The following is a 16,765-nucleotide window of genomic DNA, read 5'->3' as shown; positions in this document are numbered from 1 at the left end:
GTGGCACTTTTGCAATTCACTCCGGTTTGCCAGATCTGGTCCACAAGCAGGCCATTTGTTCAGCCACATGTGTGTCAAGAATTACATAAATAAACCATAACTGTGTGTTTTTGTGTGTGCATGCTGTGCCTGACACTAAGAGAAATATACACTAAAGAGAAATTTAAAAATGCCCCCTTTCTATGTTAAAAAAAGTTACAACAGATGATTTAAACACATTTCTGAAAACATTTGCATTATTTATTAATATTTTCAAAGAACAACCAAGTGCAAGTTTCAATTTTCAAAACTGGAAAGCAATCTAAAAAAAAATAGTAATAATAAACAAACACAAAATATGTGCATATAAAATATCTTAAAACTAAACAAAAAACAAAATATGTTTCCAGTTGGTCATCCCAAAAAAAAGACAACGCAGAAGTAAACACACTTTTAAAACACTGACAAATGGAGCCATCCAAAATTAAAGAATTTGACCTCCTTGACTGGGCCCATCTGCGTCATCATGGCAATCTTGCAAGCCTTTATTGGATACACAAAAAAACAAAAACTGTTGACTCAGTAACAGAATGCTGATTTTACAATAGTGTTTTACTAGCAATAGCACATTAATACTGAATGGGGAAAAAATGGACTGGACCTACCAGTGCATTAAACAGTTTGGTAACTCTAAAGGCCTATTTATACTTCTGCGTCGAACTCACGCCGTAGCTGCGTCGTAGGCTGTGTGTAGCGCGCGTACCCTTCAGCGTACCCTGACGTGCACCTCTCCAAAAATGTAACAACACGTCAACTCTATGTGGACGCAAGCGCTGTGATTTGTCTGCCAGGACCGCTCCCTAGGGTTTCACATGCTCCCTCTACAAGTGTAATAGCGCGTCAACGCGGACAACGACGCAAAAGTATAAATGAAAACCAACGCGTTGCCTACAGCGTAGAAGCTCCGGCGTAGGTCCGACGCAGAAGTATAATGAGGCCAAAAGGCCTTAATTGTTAACATTAATTAATGTATTAACTAGTATTAACTAACATGAACTGCATTATTTATTAAGCTTTTTTAATTTTTCAGTCATTCACTGTTTGTTCATGTTAGTTCACAACTTTTGATTTAAATAATGCATTTGGGAGAACATTAACTAAGATTTATAAATGCTGTAAAAGAATTGTTCATGCCTCATGTCAACTAAAGTAGTTAAAGGGATAGTTCACCCAAAAATGAAAATTCTGTCAGTAATTACTCTCCCTCATGTTGTTCCAACCCCGTAAGACTTTCGTTCATCTTCGGAACAAAAATTAAGATATTTTTGATTAAATCTGAGAGCTGGATCACTCCTCCATAGGCTTCTAAGGGATTGAAACTTGCCAGCCCAGAAAACGTATTAAAAACATTGTTAAAATAGTCTGAGTGACTACAGTGGCTCAATCTTAAGTTTATCAAGCGACGAGAATACTTTTCGTGCGCAAAAAAACAAACAAAAATAACGACTTTATTCAACTATTCATTTTCGGCTGCTTACCTGGCATAAACTAATATAATTTATTTTACTGGACATTTTAAAGCTCATAACCATATTTTATTGTTACTTGAAGAACTTAGAGTGCAGTGTTATGTTGCATCATGCAGTATTTGTGCAGAAAAGTAAGAGTAAATGTCTGTTACCTCAATAAATGTAAGGTCATTCCTATTTTATTTGTGTACATTTTAATCATTAGCATTACAAGCACACTCTTTTTACGACTAAAATAACAGTAAGGGTAAAAAAAAAAAACTGAATTCCCAAACATGGAAATGGAAAAAACGGAATTAGCAAAAATGAAAAAGGAAAAAACGGAATTTGGGAAAAAATAAAACAGATTTTCTAGGGCCATAATCAAGTATTCAGACAGACCATGGTATTATACACATATAGCAAAAACACAACTGACTTACAGGTGTCTTGGGACCTCCTCCGTTTCTCCCTTTCTCTTCTCCCTCCGTCTCGGTCACTTGACAGATGAAGCCATTTTTTAATAAATGTTTCAATTTCTTGATCAGTGGCCGCAGCTGTCAGTCTATTGGTTCTGACCGTTCCTAAAAATATATAACATTGTAAATGCAAGGATGGATTAGACAACTTTTAAAATCTTAGGACACAATTAGCAGGAAGACAAGCATTAGCCAAATGCATACTTTGCCAGTGCCACTCTAAATAACATTTTGGCCACGGACAAGGACACTTTTTGTTTCCGGATGCCCAAAAGGCACAAGTTTAACCTTTTTTTTTAGCAAACAAGGGTGACTAGGAACATGTAATTGTATAGATATGTTTTCTTGTTTCAGAGGAGTTTAAATATGAAGAAACACAAAGGCCAAATTCCCTTAATCATCCATCACTAGGGATGTCAACGATAATACAATTGCCGATAATACATTTAATCGATACAACTTATCGATCATTGATTAAGCAGGTTCATGCGCGTGCGTGCTGCTCAACCGCGAAAGCGTGCCGGAGTTATGTTTGGGACCATTTTACACTTTCATCAAGACTATTAGTTTGTGTGTGCATTCGCAGCCTTTTGTTTTGTGCAAATGTAAGTTGTAATATTGTTTATTTTGTGGATGCCTATCTATATCTGATTTATCTCATATTGGATGCATTTGGTTAAGAATTAACTCTATAGTAAAGCGTCAGCTTCAGCACGTGCAGCTCAAACGGCAGTGCACGACTAATAATGACTATTGGGACTGTAATATTACATAACATTATAAAGAGAACAATATTGTAATAAAACATTGTGAATTATTTGGGTTTACTGCCGTGTCGCGTTGCTCCAGGAAGAGCGCGTCCACAACATGAGTAGTTCTGAATGAATGGCACATAACTTAAAGTTCACTTGTGCATGCGTCATTTTGGGCAGATATAATTTGTAATATTATGTTTATTTTGAATATATATGATTAATCTCATATAGGATGCGTTTCTTGTAGATAAACAACGTGCTAGCAAAGTGCTCCAGTTTAATGGTAGCAGATTCATTCAGCGCGTGCAGTTGTTCCAGGAAGAGCTCGTCCACAACAGTCACACATTCTAAGCGCATATGAGGCGCGTTGGTGACACGTTGTATTAGTAGTTATTTTTGATTATTAAATAATTAATTTAATTATCAACCACATCAAAACATTTTACAATCCTACTAGCCCTTTAATTATATTTAAAACCCTTCTCATTGATTTGGTGAGGAACATAGCGTTTTGAGCAGCATTTGCAGACGCTGTCATGCTGTTGGCCATAGCCACTGCAGTAGATGCATATCGCACTATAAAGGCTAACAGATCAATCAATTAATTGATTGTTAATTTAAATTATGATCGATCATGGGAATTTGTGAAAATTGACATCCCTATCCATCACAATGAGTAAAACCAAAGAATATAATTCTGATGTGCAGCAAAAGATTGTTGAGCATCACAAAATAGAAACTGGCTGTAAGAAAATAGCTAAATTATTTGAAAATAATTCAGAAGTTTCAATCAATTAAAGATGTTACAAAAAATCTGCCAGGAAGAGGACATGTCTATATTTGTCTTAAATTAAGACAATATAGACACGGTGAGGAGGAAAGTTTGTAGGGCTGTCAACTTTAGTCGTTTAGTCGAGTAATCGGTCGATGCCGTCTTGGTCGACTGACATTCTTATTGGTCGACCGGTTTTTTTTTTTTTTTTTACCAATAGAAAGAAATTTTCAATGATTTACTCCTTGATTTGTATTCCTTTATAAGCAGTTATATATTACTGTATAATATAAATCTAAATATAATTAGCCTATGGTTTATCCCCAACTTTAAATGCTTTAATTTAGGCTATTTTGTAACAGCGCCACAGTTTAGCACACACACATAGAACACTCGGTGGCTGGCTGCGCTGCTGCTTCGTGCTCACTAAGGGATATAGGTAGTTTAGCTGTATTCATTCAGTTAGAACGCTACTTGTTTCGGTTTTATACACTATATGTTTTATCTCGATGCGGCGTGGACGCACTCGAAAAAAAAAAGAGCGCGTCGCACCGCGACCGCGTTGCTTCCATCATGAGCGCGCACACCGCGCGCCTACATTTGAAATCGAACTTGAGCGCGCAAAAGACGTGAGCAGTCCCTTTAACGGCTTTATCATGCTGACTCAATAGATTGTGTTTTCTTGATATATTTTTGTTTTTATTTGTACACTTGAAGTATTTGAAAATAGCCTAAATAATGTAACAAAACGAAAATAAACCTATATGCGGTCCTACATTATTATTAGGATTGTTTTTTAGGCTCTCTGGGTTTTTTGTGTGTTTGTTTTAAAACGCCTAGATCGGCTGGACAAAAGTTAACCCATAGCTTTGAAAGTAAAGAAAAATATACAGCCTGTATAAACGAGAGCTTTTGTTAGGATGTTTCATTATGTGGCAGATAGCAGTTATATTTTTTGAGAGAAGGAAAGTGCACGCACGTTGTGGTAGGGATATTGTTAAGGTTTTAATGGTATTACCACTCTTACCGATACTGCTTATCGGTCCGGTACTTTAACAGTATTTTTATCTGTTCTTTTTGTTAACTATCTATAAATTACAGAAACGTTTGTCTGTCTGTTAACCACTTATCTCTTGAACCGTTAGTCCGGTGGATTTCAAACTTGACAGGTGTCTTAATCACACGACCACTAAACAGCGCTGTGAGATCCAGTGAGAAGCGCTTGAATTCAGCGAAGAACACAAATGTTTCAGTGATTTAAACCAGTTTAAAGGCAGATGAAACAGCGCTGACAAACAGGAGAAACACTGTGCGCAACGATACAGTCAGAAGGCTTTTCCGTACAAATTCTCATCATTTACCACGGATTTACTGTAATGTTAGCCTACTAATATTAACTGCACTATGAAATGTGAGATATATATATTTAATTGTATTCAGCAAGTAAACATCTGATCTGATAAACGCTGCGCTGCAGTTTGGACTTTGAGCCGAGCTAATAAATGTTCAGTGTGGCACGATTATCGATTTATCGAACATTATCGAACATTTATCAAACACTTGATATTGTTTTATTGAGAAAATTTATATTGCGATAATTTTCATTATCGTTTTATCGCCCAGACCTAACTGTAAAGTATACTTCTTTTTAGTAAGGGATGCATCAGGTAATATGGATTGCCTGTTGCATCAGTTTCTTATTGTATGAGAGCTCCATGTGTGGAGATGGACAGCTATGTTTGGGATTGTTTCCACAATAAGGCATAAAAAAAAAAAAAGTTTGGTTCTGGTTTGTTGTCAGTTGAGGTCATGGGTCGGTAGGGATTTTTTTTTTTTTTTTTTTTTTTTTTTTTTTTTTTTTTAGTGGCAGCAGCAAGGGATAGGTAGGGAAATTATTCAGGGCTCGACCTTAAGCCTTTTCATATGCTTGCCCTCCAAACAAGTAAATCTGTCATTCACTTGTCAGAGTAAAAAAGTTGCTTGTCCGGATTTTTTAAAATTTTTAAATGTATTTATTCTGAAGCAATGTTCTCATCAGTGTTCAATCAGCTTTGATATTTAAATTGGCATATTGTAATATCTGCACCTTTGAAGGGCATCCCCTCCCCCAATCTTATTAAATGCCCTATAGTGTCGTCTTATTCTAAATAATTGAATTTATTGATCAAATTTAGGAATTTAAAATGAAAGATCAAGCATACTGTTACCCTAGATAGGGCTGATCAAATTAAATAATTTACACTGAAAAATTACAATTGCATAAAATAATGTTATGAAATTGATTTAAATGTACAAATAAGAAACATCGGAAAGAAGTATACTAGGCTACTTATAAACATAACACTAAACTGCCAATAGGTGGCGGCAGGCGGCCGTATTAATGAGTGAGTCATTGATTCATTAATTCAAACGATTCGTTTAAACGGCTGATTCATTCAAGAATGAGACAGATGAAATGAATGGGTCATTGAATCTTTGACTCAACCGATTCGGTCAAAATGCTGAATCATTCAGTAATGAAAACAGGTTGAGTGTTCCTGTGCCGTGGTTCTGCTGTGATTTTTGTTTGGAACTATTTTCGCTGCAGCAACAGAACAAAAACAGCCAATATTGCATCTAAAATGTAAGTGACTTGATTTTAACTGTTTATTGAACTGTTGTAGGAAATCAATGTCACATTTTCAATCGTGATATGGTATTCAGGAAAAATAATTGAGGCTGCTTAACACATATGTTAAAATATAGAAACTCCACATTTAGATTTTTTAGAGGCAGTATGTTGTTAACCTGTGTGTGTGCTGCGCTCATGTGTGTAGATTTCTCCTCGAGAGGCTGCGCGAGCGTCAACAGCGCACCTCACCGTCAGCAGGCTAATATATTATCCACAATCGATCGCAACTTACAATAAATGTAATAAAATCAGAATCATTCTCTCGGTTTAGTGATTCCCTAGTTATTTTTTTGTTTGTTATTGATGTTCTAATCAGGCTACTTGTCCGTTCGGGCAAGTAAAATTCTCTTTTACTTGTCCTTCAAAAATCCATTTGTCCCGGACAAGTTAGACGGGCTCTGGAGATACGAAGCGCGGCAGGTTAGAGCGTTTTGGATTGCATAAAATAATAAAAGAAACGAACAAATACATGGCGAAATAAGTGGTAGACAGCAGAAGAGGGTATTGGGATTTGGGATGATTTTTAATGAAACTTGGGAGGCGGATGGAGGTTACTCTGTAATGTGGTGTGTGCGTGCCTATGAATGCATGCATTTGATTTGTATGTGTGCGTATATGAATAAAAGTGTCCTTAATGACAAAAAAAATACTTGTATATGTATTATAGTTCAGTTTGACGAACGATGTGTGAACGACCATGTAGCTGCCTCGTTTGTTTTGCTGGAGGACAGGCATCTTGCATCGCGTGCTGTACAAAAACGTAAATTATAGTTCGCCTCAGTTTTTTATTTGTGTATTTAGGCTATTTAATTTTTATTATTTCTTCCCCAAGCTCATAAAATAAATTTGGGTCGCACATAAATTGACAGGGTCGGTCGGAAACCGGAACCAAACAAATTTTTTTTTTAAGCCTAAAGCTTTTAGTGACAAACTGCTGGCTGTCATACCCGTGCATAAGTATGCATTTAAGTGTTTACTTTTTTTAATCAACCTTTTTTAATAATTACGTAATTTGAGCAAATATGCATCAAGCATGCAAGCAATAGAGAATGGACTTATTAGACTGAAGATGCAATGTACTGTAACACTTACCAGTAATGACATCTTTCAGCTGCAGTTTGTGGAAAGCTGTTTTGCCATTGATGCCACGCCAGTTAAGTTGTTTGCCAAGGGAGTTGGTAATACAGTGCCCCATAACCCGCCAAACGCTATCCTTAACATCGACTCCTCCAATGAAGCTCAATGCAGTAATCTAAAAAAGATCATTAAAAAAAACAGGGATAAATGTTTTATATAAACACTACTCACAGTTACCCAATTCAGAATAAAATAAAAAATACATAAAATCACTTCACACTTAGTTGGCATTTAGAACAATCTCTTTGTTGGATACTTGCTTTCTTAACCTGTTATCTACTGTAGGACTGTCAATCTATCACTGATGCAGTTCCATATTCAACTGAAAACATGAAGTTGCAGTGTCCTTGAGGTTTAAACACAAGATTTTACACCACAGTAAAAAAAAAAAAAAAAAAAAAAAAAAAAAAAAAACGAGTTTAAAATATAAATTTTAGTTTTCCATGGTCTAATAAAGTGGAATATTAATATATTGTCTGATTAAAATTTAGTCAAATTGAATGTATGTTGGAGTAGTTTATGCAATATTGGTAAGGCAAAGTGTTAGTTACCATTTTTTTTTTGAGGTCAGCCTCTTCCCTCAGACGTTTTTCCACAGCCAGCAGGGAGGTAAGATCTTTCAGCGGCAGTAAGTCTCTGTCGATGGGATCCTGCCCATGAGCAGGTTCGCCCATTTTCTGCATGTTCATCAGGATGACTTTTAGTTGATCCATCATCATTTCCTGATTTGTAAGAATTCTATGCAGAAGAGCTAAAAATAAAAGACAAACATGTGATTTATGCAATTTTGACAGATAATTAATTGTATTCACCTGTGAAAACAAATCTAGAAAGAGACATGAGGACTTATTTAATAAATCACTTACGAGCAAGACCACTTAAAGTAACTGTTCCCGACTGTTGTGCTTCAGAACTTCCCATAGACCGACTGGGTTCGGGGCTTTTTTCAGCACGCCAGGGCTCAGGACTTGTCATCTGCTTTGGGGTTTGAGGCTTATTTTGAACTCTTCTCTTTATTGCAGACTCAATTGCAAAGTTTGGTCCTGTTATCTTTGGGGCTGGAGGCAACGATCCTGTTTGTTTGACCAAATCTTCGTCGTCACTCTCAAAACGAATGTTTGGTCTTGTCAGGGGGCACAGAAAATAAAATCAAAGTTTATTTTAATCAATTTCAAAGATCAGTCTCAGTCTAGTCTGGTAGTGTCTCAAATTTCTGCTGTTCCTGTTCCTCCCTGCCTGCCCTGTTTATCGCTTCTGTCACCACTATCTCCTAGTTGCCCAACTGTTTCCCTTAAGAATCGTCAATGTTTTGTGTTCCTGCCTTTATCTGCCCAGCTGTACCCTTTTTTAGATTTAAGCTTGTATTTAAAGCCAATGTCCAAGGTTTCCCTAAGCATATATTACAAGCATATTACCCCCCAACCAATCTAAACATTTAGCAGAAATGTTAATGCACTAACAAATCTAAGATCTCTTTAAGTAGTGACACGTCATCATGGTCAGAGTTTGAGGCCGAACATGTAATAATGTTAGGAAAATAATCAAAATGTGTGTTTTTGTTTTGTTTTTTACTAATAATGCGATTTAATTGACTATTTTTAAGCTCTTTATCTTCTGTATTATTCAACAAAGACAAGCAATAAATCATTGTATAATATGGCTGGAAACTGGGAATCTTTAGTCACCTCATGATCATGATTAAGTCACCTCAAAAAATGTTTTTGATGGAATTACATACTGTATGTATTTATAAAAACTTTTTTTTTTTTTAAATAATGACACTTTAAAAAATAAGTTTTACACTTTAAATTACACTTTTTAAATGTAGCTTATATAAACGAATATAGCTTCAAAACATAAACATAAAAGCAAGTAAATATTAAATAGGAACAAAAACATATTACAAGCAATAAACATCTTTTTTTTTTATGCCTACAGCAATAGTAGTAGAATGGCACTTTAATACTTACAGCCTTTTTCGCTTTTTCTTCGGAATTTCGTCCACAGCTTCTTCCTCTGCTGTCTGAAGGTCGGTTTGTGTTTCCGCTTGAGGAAGTTTCAGACGAGCAGCTTTGTAGGTTGCTGTAAAGAAATATCATTAGATCTTTTTTTTAACAAGTGAAGCCTATTGGTAAATAATAATATGTCCATACCAGCTTTATATAAAATTCTAACAGAATATGCGTCCCACATGTTTCCAGGTTGCTCCTCACTTCTTATGGCCTTTACTAATTCATCACGTCTGTATTGAGCAGGCCATTGACATATTTCTTCTTCAACCCAAAGTGCTGGTACCACTTCAACTTCTTGGGTTTCTAGAAACTCTACAATGTAAAACATGACCTAGAACAGAAAGAGGCACAAAGTAACTAACATTAAGAGTATGCACTTATAACTTTTGGACTTTTTTAATTTAAACAAATGAACATAATTAGAAACCATTTTTTTTATGATAATCATAATAAGGGCTTTAAAAGGTGAATGATGATTTAAGTGCACATAAATGTCCTTATTAACACATGTTTCAGAACCAATGCAAGTTATTAGAAGTATAAATATGGTACACACCTACTGAGATAAACCAAGGCAGGCTGGACTCTGTCACTGCTGTCTAATTGTGATGCCAGTCTGCACATAAATTCATTTTGAAAAAGATTGGACTATCTAAAATTCAGCTTTAAAGTCTACCAAAACACCACGCTATGAATGACATTTAGGATGGGTCTGCATGAAGAAGTGGAATGACAACAAATCCAACCTCCACAGGCAACCGGACACACTTCTGCATTTTGGCATCTAATGTTAAGCACATCAGCTTTGGTGACAGATCTGACACAAAACAAATTCCCAAATCAGTGGACACAATGGGATAATCAAAGAACTTTGCAATGTGTCTATATTCTTTGCAGACAATATATTCCTCATTTTCAAAGACAATTATATTCTGAACCAATAGTATCTTATTGTTCATTTTTATACATCTGTCCCTCTCTGATGTGTTGATGACAAACTCATCTATCGACAGTTCCTTAAATTGGGAGACCGCTCCTGTGAATCCTTCTGGAACAGGTCCATCTGAGTGCAGCATTTTCAATTTTTTGTGAGCTTTCTGGGTTTCCTCATCATTTAAACTTGTTGAATCAAGTTCTGAAATTCTGCGTATAACTTGCTGTAGTGGAGAGCTAGGTTTTCTAACCATTCCTTTAATTTTTTTTAAGTAGTTTTCAAAAGGAAACCCTGATATTAAATCTAAGTGGCCATGCACCTTCACATCATCACTGAGATGAGTTAGACCATGTATGTTGTACACTACAAAACAGTGACCATAGAGTTCACCAAAATGCTTAACAAATGATCTAAGTAGTGTGTTTGCAAAGTCATTTAACAGCAAACAATATGTTGGACTTGCCAAGATATATATGCCCACAGACAACAACATAAAATTTTGGTAAACCTCAGTAGTCAGCACATCCCTCAAAACTACTGGACCAGTGTAAAGTAAGAACTGCCTAAGTTCTGTTGCTTTCCATCGTAACCTTTCATCAAGTGCCCTTGGTCTTCTAGCAAATTCAGAGGGTATGTAACTCTTGAGAGCAAGCAGTTTGCCAGAAATGATAGACACTTGCCTGGATGAAATACGGTAACTCAACTTGCCGCGAGTTCCCATCCACAAATCAAGCAGACGACGCACCACGCCTAAGCACACTAAATGCATATAGTCATGTGGAAATCCACTAACCATGGGAACAGATGTTTCACAAAATGGGGAATGTTGTACATGGTGGTCTTCATCCTCTGCATTTGAAAATGAAACATTGGTTCTTACCCTAGAATTAAGTTCTGGGAATGTCATGCGATTATTAATGTAAATGCCAGACTGTACACATTTATCGCAGCCACTGTATCCATTGTGTGACTTAATACCCTTAATAAAAGCCCTTGCAGGAGCATCACAGATTACCGAGCACACATTCAAGAAGAAGGTCTTTCCATTAACAACAAAACCAGTGCTCAAGGATTTCAACTCACAGACCAGATCCTTCAGATATTCTGACAATGACTGAGGCTTCGAGTTCCCACAGTAAAGAGCAATCAGCACAGGTTTCCTAGTGTAAGCCTGGAGCATTCCTAAAATTGGCCAGAACTGTACACCTGAACTTTTAAAAATTGGAAGACCATCCATGTTTAATTGTAATTTGAAGCTGTGATGATTCCGGACAACTAATGTAAGCTTCTGAAATATGTGGCTGAACATTTTCTGTATACCAAAGTAATGGAATGATCCACTCGCCAAGGAAACAACACTATAATGAGTCTGTGTTTTGAGTAATGTTCTTGCATCTTTTGGCAAAGATGGGTGATGGACTTTCAGTATCGACAAAAGGGCAGACAAAGCAATCAATGAAATGCGAAAATGTGTTGCCCAGTCTCTCAAACATCCTACTAGATCTTCTTTAGTAATATCAAGGCTATCCTCGTCACTTGCTGATTCACTTTCCCCATCACTTTCTGATCCACAGATTGGTGGCAAAACAAAGCTTGAAGTAACTACTTCATTTTCAACACTATGCTCTTCATTAGTACAATCCATACTATCCTCATCATTCAAAGATTTCATAAACTGGGTGACTCTTTTAACAGCCCTTTTCCTTAAATTGCTGCGAGTGATATTCCACTTTTCTCTCTCCATGACACAGTAATTACACCTACAATTACACAAAGTGCAGTCATTAATGAGGTACGCTGAAAAAAGAAAAGAAAAAAAAAAAACATTTTTTACATTGATACTTTTTTATTTTGTACCACATGAAATGTATCAGCAGCTTACCTTAATGGTGACAGTGAATTCTAAACTGTAGGCTTTTATTCCCACCAGCAGTTTTCTGTAGCAAATCACATTGACATGTGTTATTAAGGTGAAAAACATCCTGACTCAAAACAGTAAATAAAAAAATAAAACAAAGCAGACAAACTAATTTTAAAATGACTAGGGTATACTAAAAATGTGAAATACAGAATACCTGAACCAACTTGCTCAATAATATCTATTAGGCTATTATTACTTTGTAATCATCTCATAAAAGCTTTTATTGTAATAAAAAGCATGTAGTAATTTGTGCATTATTGTAGTTAACGAAAAATGCTTTCACAAAGTAATACAACTAGTGCAGTTACTGCAGTATTACTGTATGCCCAATGTATAAACATGAATAAAATATTACACTAGGCTATATACATTTTTCATCGTTGTGCCAAAATAAGCAAGAGTTAAATACTTTCACCGTGCAGAACCGACTGAAGATTGGCAAGATGAGCAAATATAAATATATTGGCGCGCCCGTTCAATCGATTCATTTCGCATTCGAGAACCATACTAGATCTAGCTTAGAGTTATACTGCCAAAATTATGTTACTTCGAAATTAGAAGTTATTCCATTAACTCACACAACATGGATATAACGAAGCAATCGCCTAGAAAATATAAATGTATCGATTATATCTTACCTTGATTGTTTGCAGATTTCGTCCTCCCTCCAACTGACAATCCTCTGGCCTTTTGGTTTCGAGCTCCTTTTTCGCGCTTTACAGCTACGTTTAAATTTAAAGGCCCGAATCGTCGGTTTGATTTTTTTCAACCTCTAACTGACTTTGGTTTCGAGCGCCTTTTTCACGCTTTACAGCTACGTTTAAATTTAAAGGCCCGAATCGTCCGTTTGATTTTTTTTTTTTCAAAGACAACTTCACATGCAGTAAATATTTTGTTATAAACAAAATAGAGATCTTATCTCTAATAAATAAGTAAGCTGAAACAAAAAAAAATGAAAAAGTTAATTATCAAAATAATAATATTTTCTCACAAGAGCTTCACTAATTTGTCGTTCATTTAATTATATTTCATAAATTATAATGTTAAAATTATATATTTTTTTATCTTTAAGAAAGATAATGTATAGCCTAAAATGACAGTTGCATAAATGTTAATTATATTAAGCCAAAAATGTAATAAAATTAAATGTTTATTTATTTATTTAAAATGTTTATTTAAAATATTACAATATTTTTTTATATTTTCAATATTTTCAATATTTTAATTTTTTCATTTGATTATAGCTATTTTAAATATTTGAATATTTTAAGGGGGTTTCAAATATTACCCTTTGTGGGGTCACACGAACAGTGAATCACAACCTTTTTGACCTATTCTCCACTACAAATCCAGTGCGTTTGTTATAAAAATAGCCAAAGTAGGCTACAACATGTTCCTGGCTCAACATCTTTCTTGATCCTGGAACAGCATTCATATCGACAAATTAGAATTGAAGTTTGAAGTTATGCGAAGTTAAGGCTTTCAACCATGCTTCTATCAGTGTTATTATAATGTCCCTCTGATTGTAGGGTTAGGGTTAGGGTTAGAGTTAGGACTATTTTTATGAACCGGAATGATGTTCCTAGATCAACAAAAATATGTTGATACAGGGACATGTACTTGGCAAAATCATTGTGCCCCTAGCTTTGCACAAATAGCAACTAAATATCTTCTTGCACATCCCAAAACCATAAAAAAACCTCTTCATAAGTTTGAACTTAGACACTTGAACTTTTCTAAACACTCTACCTACAAAACATATGTGAGCACAATGTCATAACATGTGGCCTCACATCCAGCCTTAGGCCATGTGTCTACCAAAGCGTTTTTAGCCAGCTGAAAATGCTATGGCAATCTGAAAAGGCCTAGCTGTGAGCGATTGTGTTTTGGCAGTGCAGCGTTTTTGTTGTTGTTGTTGTTGTTGTTTTGTTGAGATGCTTTGTTGCTATACAGAATATCTGTGGCACAGTTTACTTGTAACTGATTTCCCTGATAATTTGTATAATACTAAAAATGTTTGTATAGTACGGATGTCATATAGACACGTATGTTCGGAGACCAGAAATATTATTTTTCCATCTACTCTATTTGATGTTGTACAGAAAGAATGTTGTGACAGTTGGTCAGTGTGGTATGTGTGGTCCATTGTGATTGGACAGTCTGGTAGAAAGTGACAGTGATGAGCGTTTTAACCAAAGTTTAACATTCTTTAACTCTCGCCGATCTGTAAAAAATGCTGAGTGGTCAGCGCTTTATAGCCAGATAAAAAATTTTTAAAAACGCTCAGCACCTCGTCACACTCATGGCGTTTTAAAAACGCGGCACTCCCATTGAAAACAATTGAATAAACACACCAGTCACGTGAAAAAAAAATGCATTGGTGTACACGAGACACAGCCTGTGTCTGCTGCATCTATACCAAAAAATATTGTTAAATGTTGTTAAAAAAAATTTCAAGGCATTTTCAAAGTCTGTCCTTTTAAGCTAAATTAGTCATTGTCAGAAGTGTTGATAAGCCAGACTTGTCACGTAGGTTTACATTTTTGGGGGGCATATTTTGATTCGAATGTGGGCCAAGTTAGACTTACACCCTGATTAGCCAATGCTGACTGTGCCATATATTTTCTAAATGTGGTACAAATTGTTATGAATTATATGGGCCATATTTGCCATGTCATATGGGTGGCACTTTCGGCTCACACCCAGATGAGGCAGTGCCACTGTACCATATCTTTGCCAAAACTGGCCCAAATACATTTTAAGATAACTGGGCCTCATTTGCAGCATTATATGTGGGCCACTTTTGGCTCACATCTAGATGAGCCAGTGCCACTGTGCCATATATTTGCCAAACCTGGCCCAAATATGTTTTAAGATAACTGGGCCACATTTGCAACATTATATGTGGGCCACTTTTGGCTCACATCCAGATGAGCCAGTGCTCGATGAGCTATATCTTTGCCAAACGTGGCCCAGATGTGTTATAAGATAACTGGGCCACATTTTCAACATTATATGAGGGCCACTTTTGGCTCACATCCAGATGAGCCAGTGGTCACTGAGCCATATCTTTGTCAAACCTGGCCCAGATGTGTTATAAGATAATTGGGTCACATTTGCCACATTATATGTGGGCCACTTTTGGCTCACATCCAGATGAGCCAGTGGTCACTCAGCCATATATTTGCCAAACCTGGCCCAGATATGTTTTGAGATAACTGGGCCACATTTGCAACATTATATGTGGGCCACTTTTGGCTTACATCCAGATGAGCCAGTACTCGATGAGCCATTTCTTTGTCAAACGTGGCCCAGATGTGTTATAAGATAACTGAGCCACATTTTCAACATTATATGTGGGCCACTTTTGGCTCACATCCAGATGGCCCAGTGGTCACTGAGCCATATCTTTGCCAAACCTGGCCCAGATGTGTTATAAGATAATTGGGTCACATTTGCCACATTATATGTGGGCCACTTTTGGCTCACATCCAGATGAGCCAGTGGTCACTCGGCCATATATTTGCCAAACCTGGCCCAGATATGTTTTGAGATAACTGGGCCACATTTGCAACATTATATGTGGGCCACTTTTGGCTTACATCCAGATGAGCCAGTACTCGATGAGCCATATCTTTGTCAAACGTGGCCCAGATGTGTTATAAGATAACTGAGCCACATTTTCAAAATTATATGTGGGCCACTTTTGGCTCACATCCAGATGAGCCATTGGTCACTGAGCCATATATTTGCCAAACCTGGCCCAGATGTGTTATAAGATATCTGGGCCACATTTGCAACATTATATGTGGGCCACTTTTGGCTCACTTCAAGATGAGCCAGTGGTTACTGAGCCATATATTTTCCAAACCTGGCCCAGATGTGTTATAAGATAACTGGGCCACACTTGCAACATTATATATGGGCCACTTTTGGCTCACTTCGAGGTGAGCCAGTGCCACTGTGCCAAATCTTTGCCAAAACTGGCCCAGATGTGTTATAAGATAACTGGGCCACATTTGCAACATTATATGTGGGCCACTTTTGGCTCACATCCAGATGAGCCAGTGGTCACTGAGCCATATCTTTGCCAAACCTGGCCCAGATGTGTTATAAGATAACTGGGCCACATTTTAAGGATTATTTGTCGGCCACTTTTGGCTCACATCCAGATGAGCCAATGGTCACTTAGCCATATCTTTGCCAAACCTGGCCCAGATGTGTTATAAGATAATTGGGCCACATTTTCCACATTATATGTGGGCCACTTTTGGCTCACATCCAGATGAGCCAGTGGTCACTTAGCCATATCTTTGCCAAACCTGGCCCAGATGTGTTATAAGATAACTGGGCCACATTTGCAGCATTATATGTGGGCCACTTTTGGCTCACATCCAGATGAGCCAATGGTCACTTAGCCATATCTTTGCCAAACCTGGCCCAGATGTGTTATAAGATAATTGGGCCACATTTTCCACATTATATGTGGGCCACTTTTGGCTCACATCCAGATGAGCCAGTGGTCACTTAGCCATATCTTTGCCAAACCTGGCCCAGATGTGTTATAAGATAACTGGGCCACATTTGCAGCATTATA

General features: G+C 36.8%; 1 protein-coding gene across 3 annotated transcripts; it reads right to left on the bottom strand.

The window, feature by feature from the left end:
* Window positions 1–435: 435 nt before the first annotated feature.
* On the bottom strand, window positions 436–12,001 carry LOC130079427 (uncharacterized). 3 transcript variants are annotated; one of them, XM_056244692.1, is made up of 8 exons: window positions 9,870–12,001; window positions 9,455–9,644; window positions 9,272–9,383; window positions 8,168–8,424; window positions 7,853–8,052; window positions 7,257–7,416; window positions 1,931–2,071; window positions 436–522 (listed from the first exon to the last, which is right to left on the bottom strand). In XM_056244692.1, exons 2-8 carry the CDS (start codon window positions 9,639–9,641, stop codon window positions 464–466), a joined length of 1,116 nt encoding a protein of 371 aa, XP_056100667.1. In that variant the 5' UTR covers window positions 9,642–9,644; window positions 9,870–12,001; the 3' UTR covers window positions 436–463. The 3 variants fall into 3 exon arrangements, 2 of the variants coding, with proteins under 2 accessions (XP_056100667.1, XP_056100668.1); XM_056244693.1 differs by lacking the exon at window positions 9,870–12,001 and having other exon boundaries at window positions 9,455–9,860; XR_008806454.1 differs by lacking the exons at window positions 436–522; window positions 1,931–2,071; window positions 7,257–7,416; window positions 7,853–8,052; window positions 8,168–8,424 and having other exon boundaries at window positions 9,298–9,383.
* Between the last annotated feature and the right edge of the window lie 4,764 nt (window positions 12,002–16,765).

Source organism: Rhinichthys klamathensis, unplaced genomic scaffold (genome assembly GCF_029890125.1).
Source record: "Rhinichthys klamathensis goyatoka isolate OS25496 unplaced genomic scaffold, OSU_Roscu_1.1 h1tg001048l_1, whole genome shotgun sequence".
In the NCBI taxonomy this organism is placed as follows: Eukaryota; Metazoa; Chordata; class Actinopteri; order Cypriniformes; family Leuciscidae; genus Rhinichthys; species Rhinichthys klamathensis.
This window is presented reverse-complemented; position numbering and strand designations above follow the sequence as displayed.

Bases quoted from the DNA above. Each gene is read 5' to 3' on its own strand.
- LOC130079427 (XM_056244692.1), bottom strand. From the start codon at position 9,641: ATGTTTTACATTGTAGAGTTTCTAGAAACCCAAGAAGTTGAAGTGGTA. The intron at 8,053-8,167 runs GTAAGTGATTTA...TTTTATTTTTAG, and splicing joins TACTTTAAGTGGTCTTGCTC to CTCTTCTGCATAGAATTCTT. The intron at 7,417-7,852 runs GTAACTAACACT...GATCTTTTTTAG, and splicing joins CTGACCTCAAAAAAAAAATG to ATTACTGCATTGAGCTTCAT.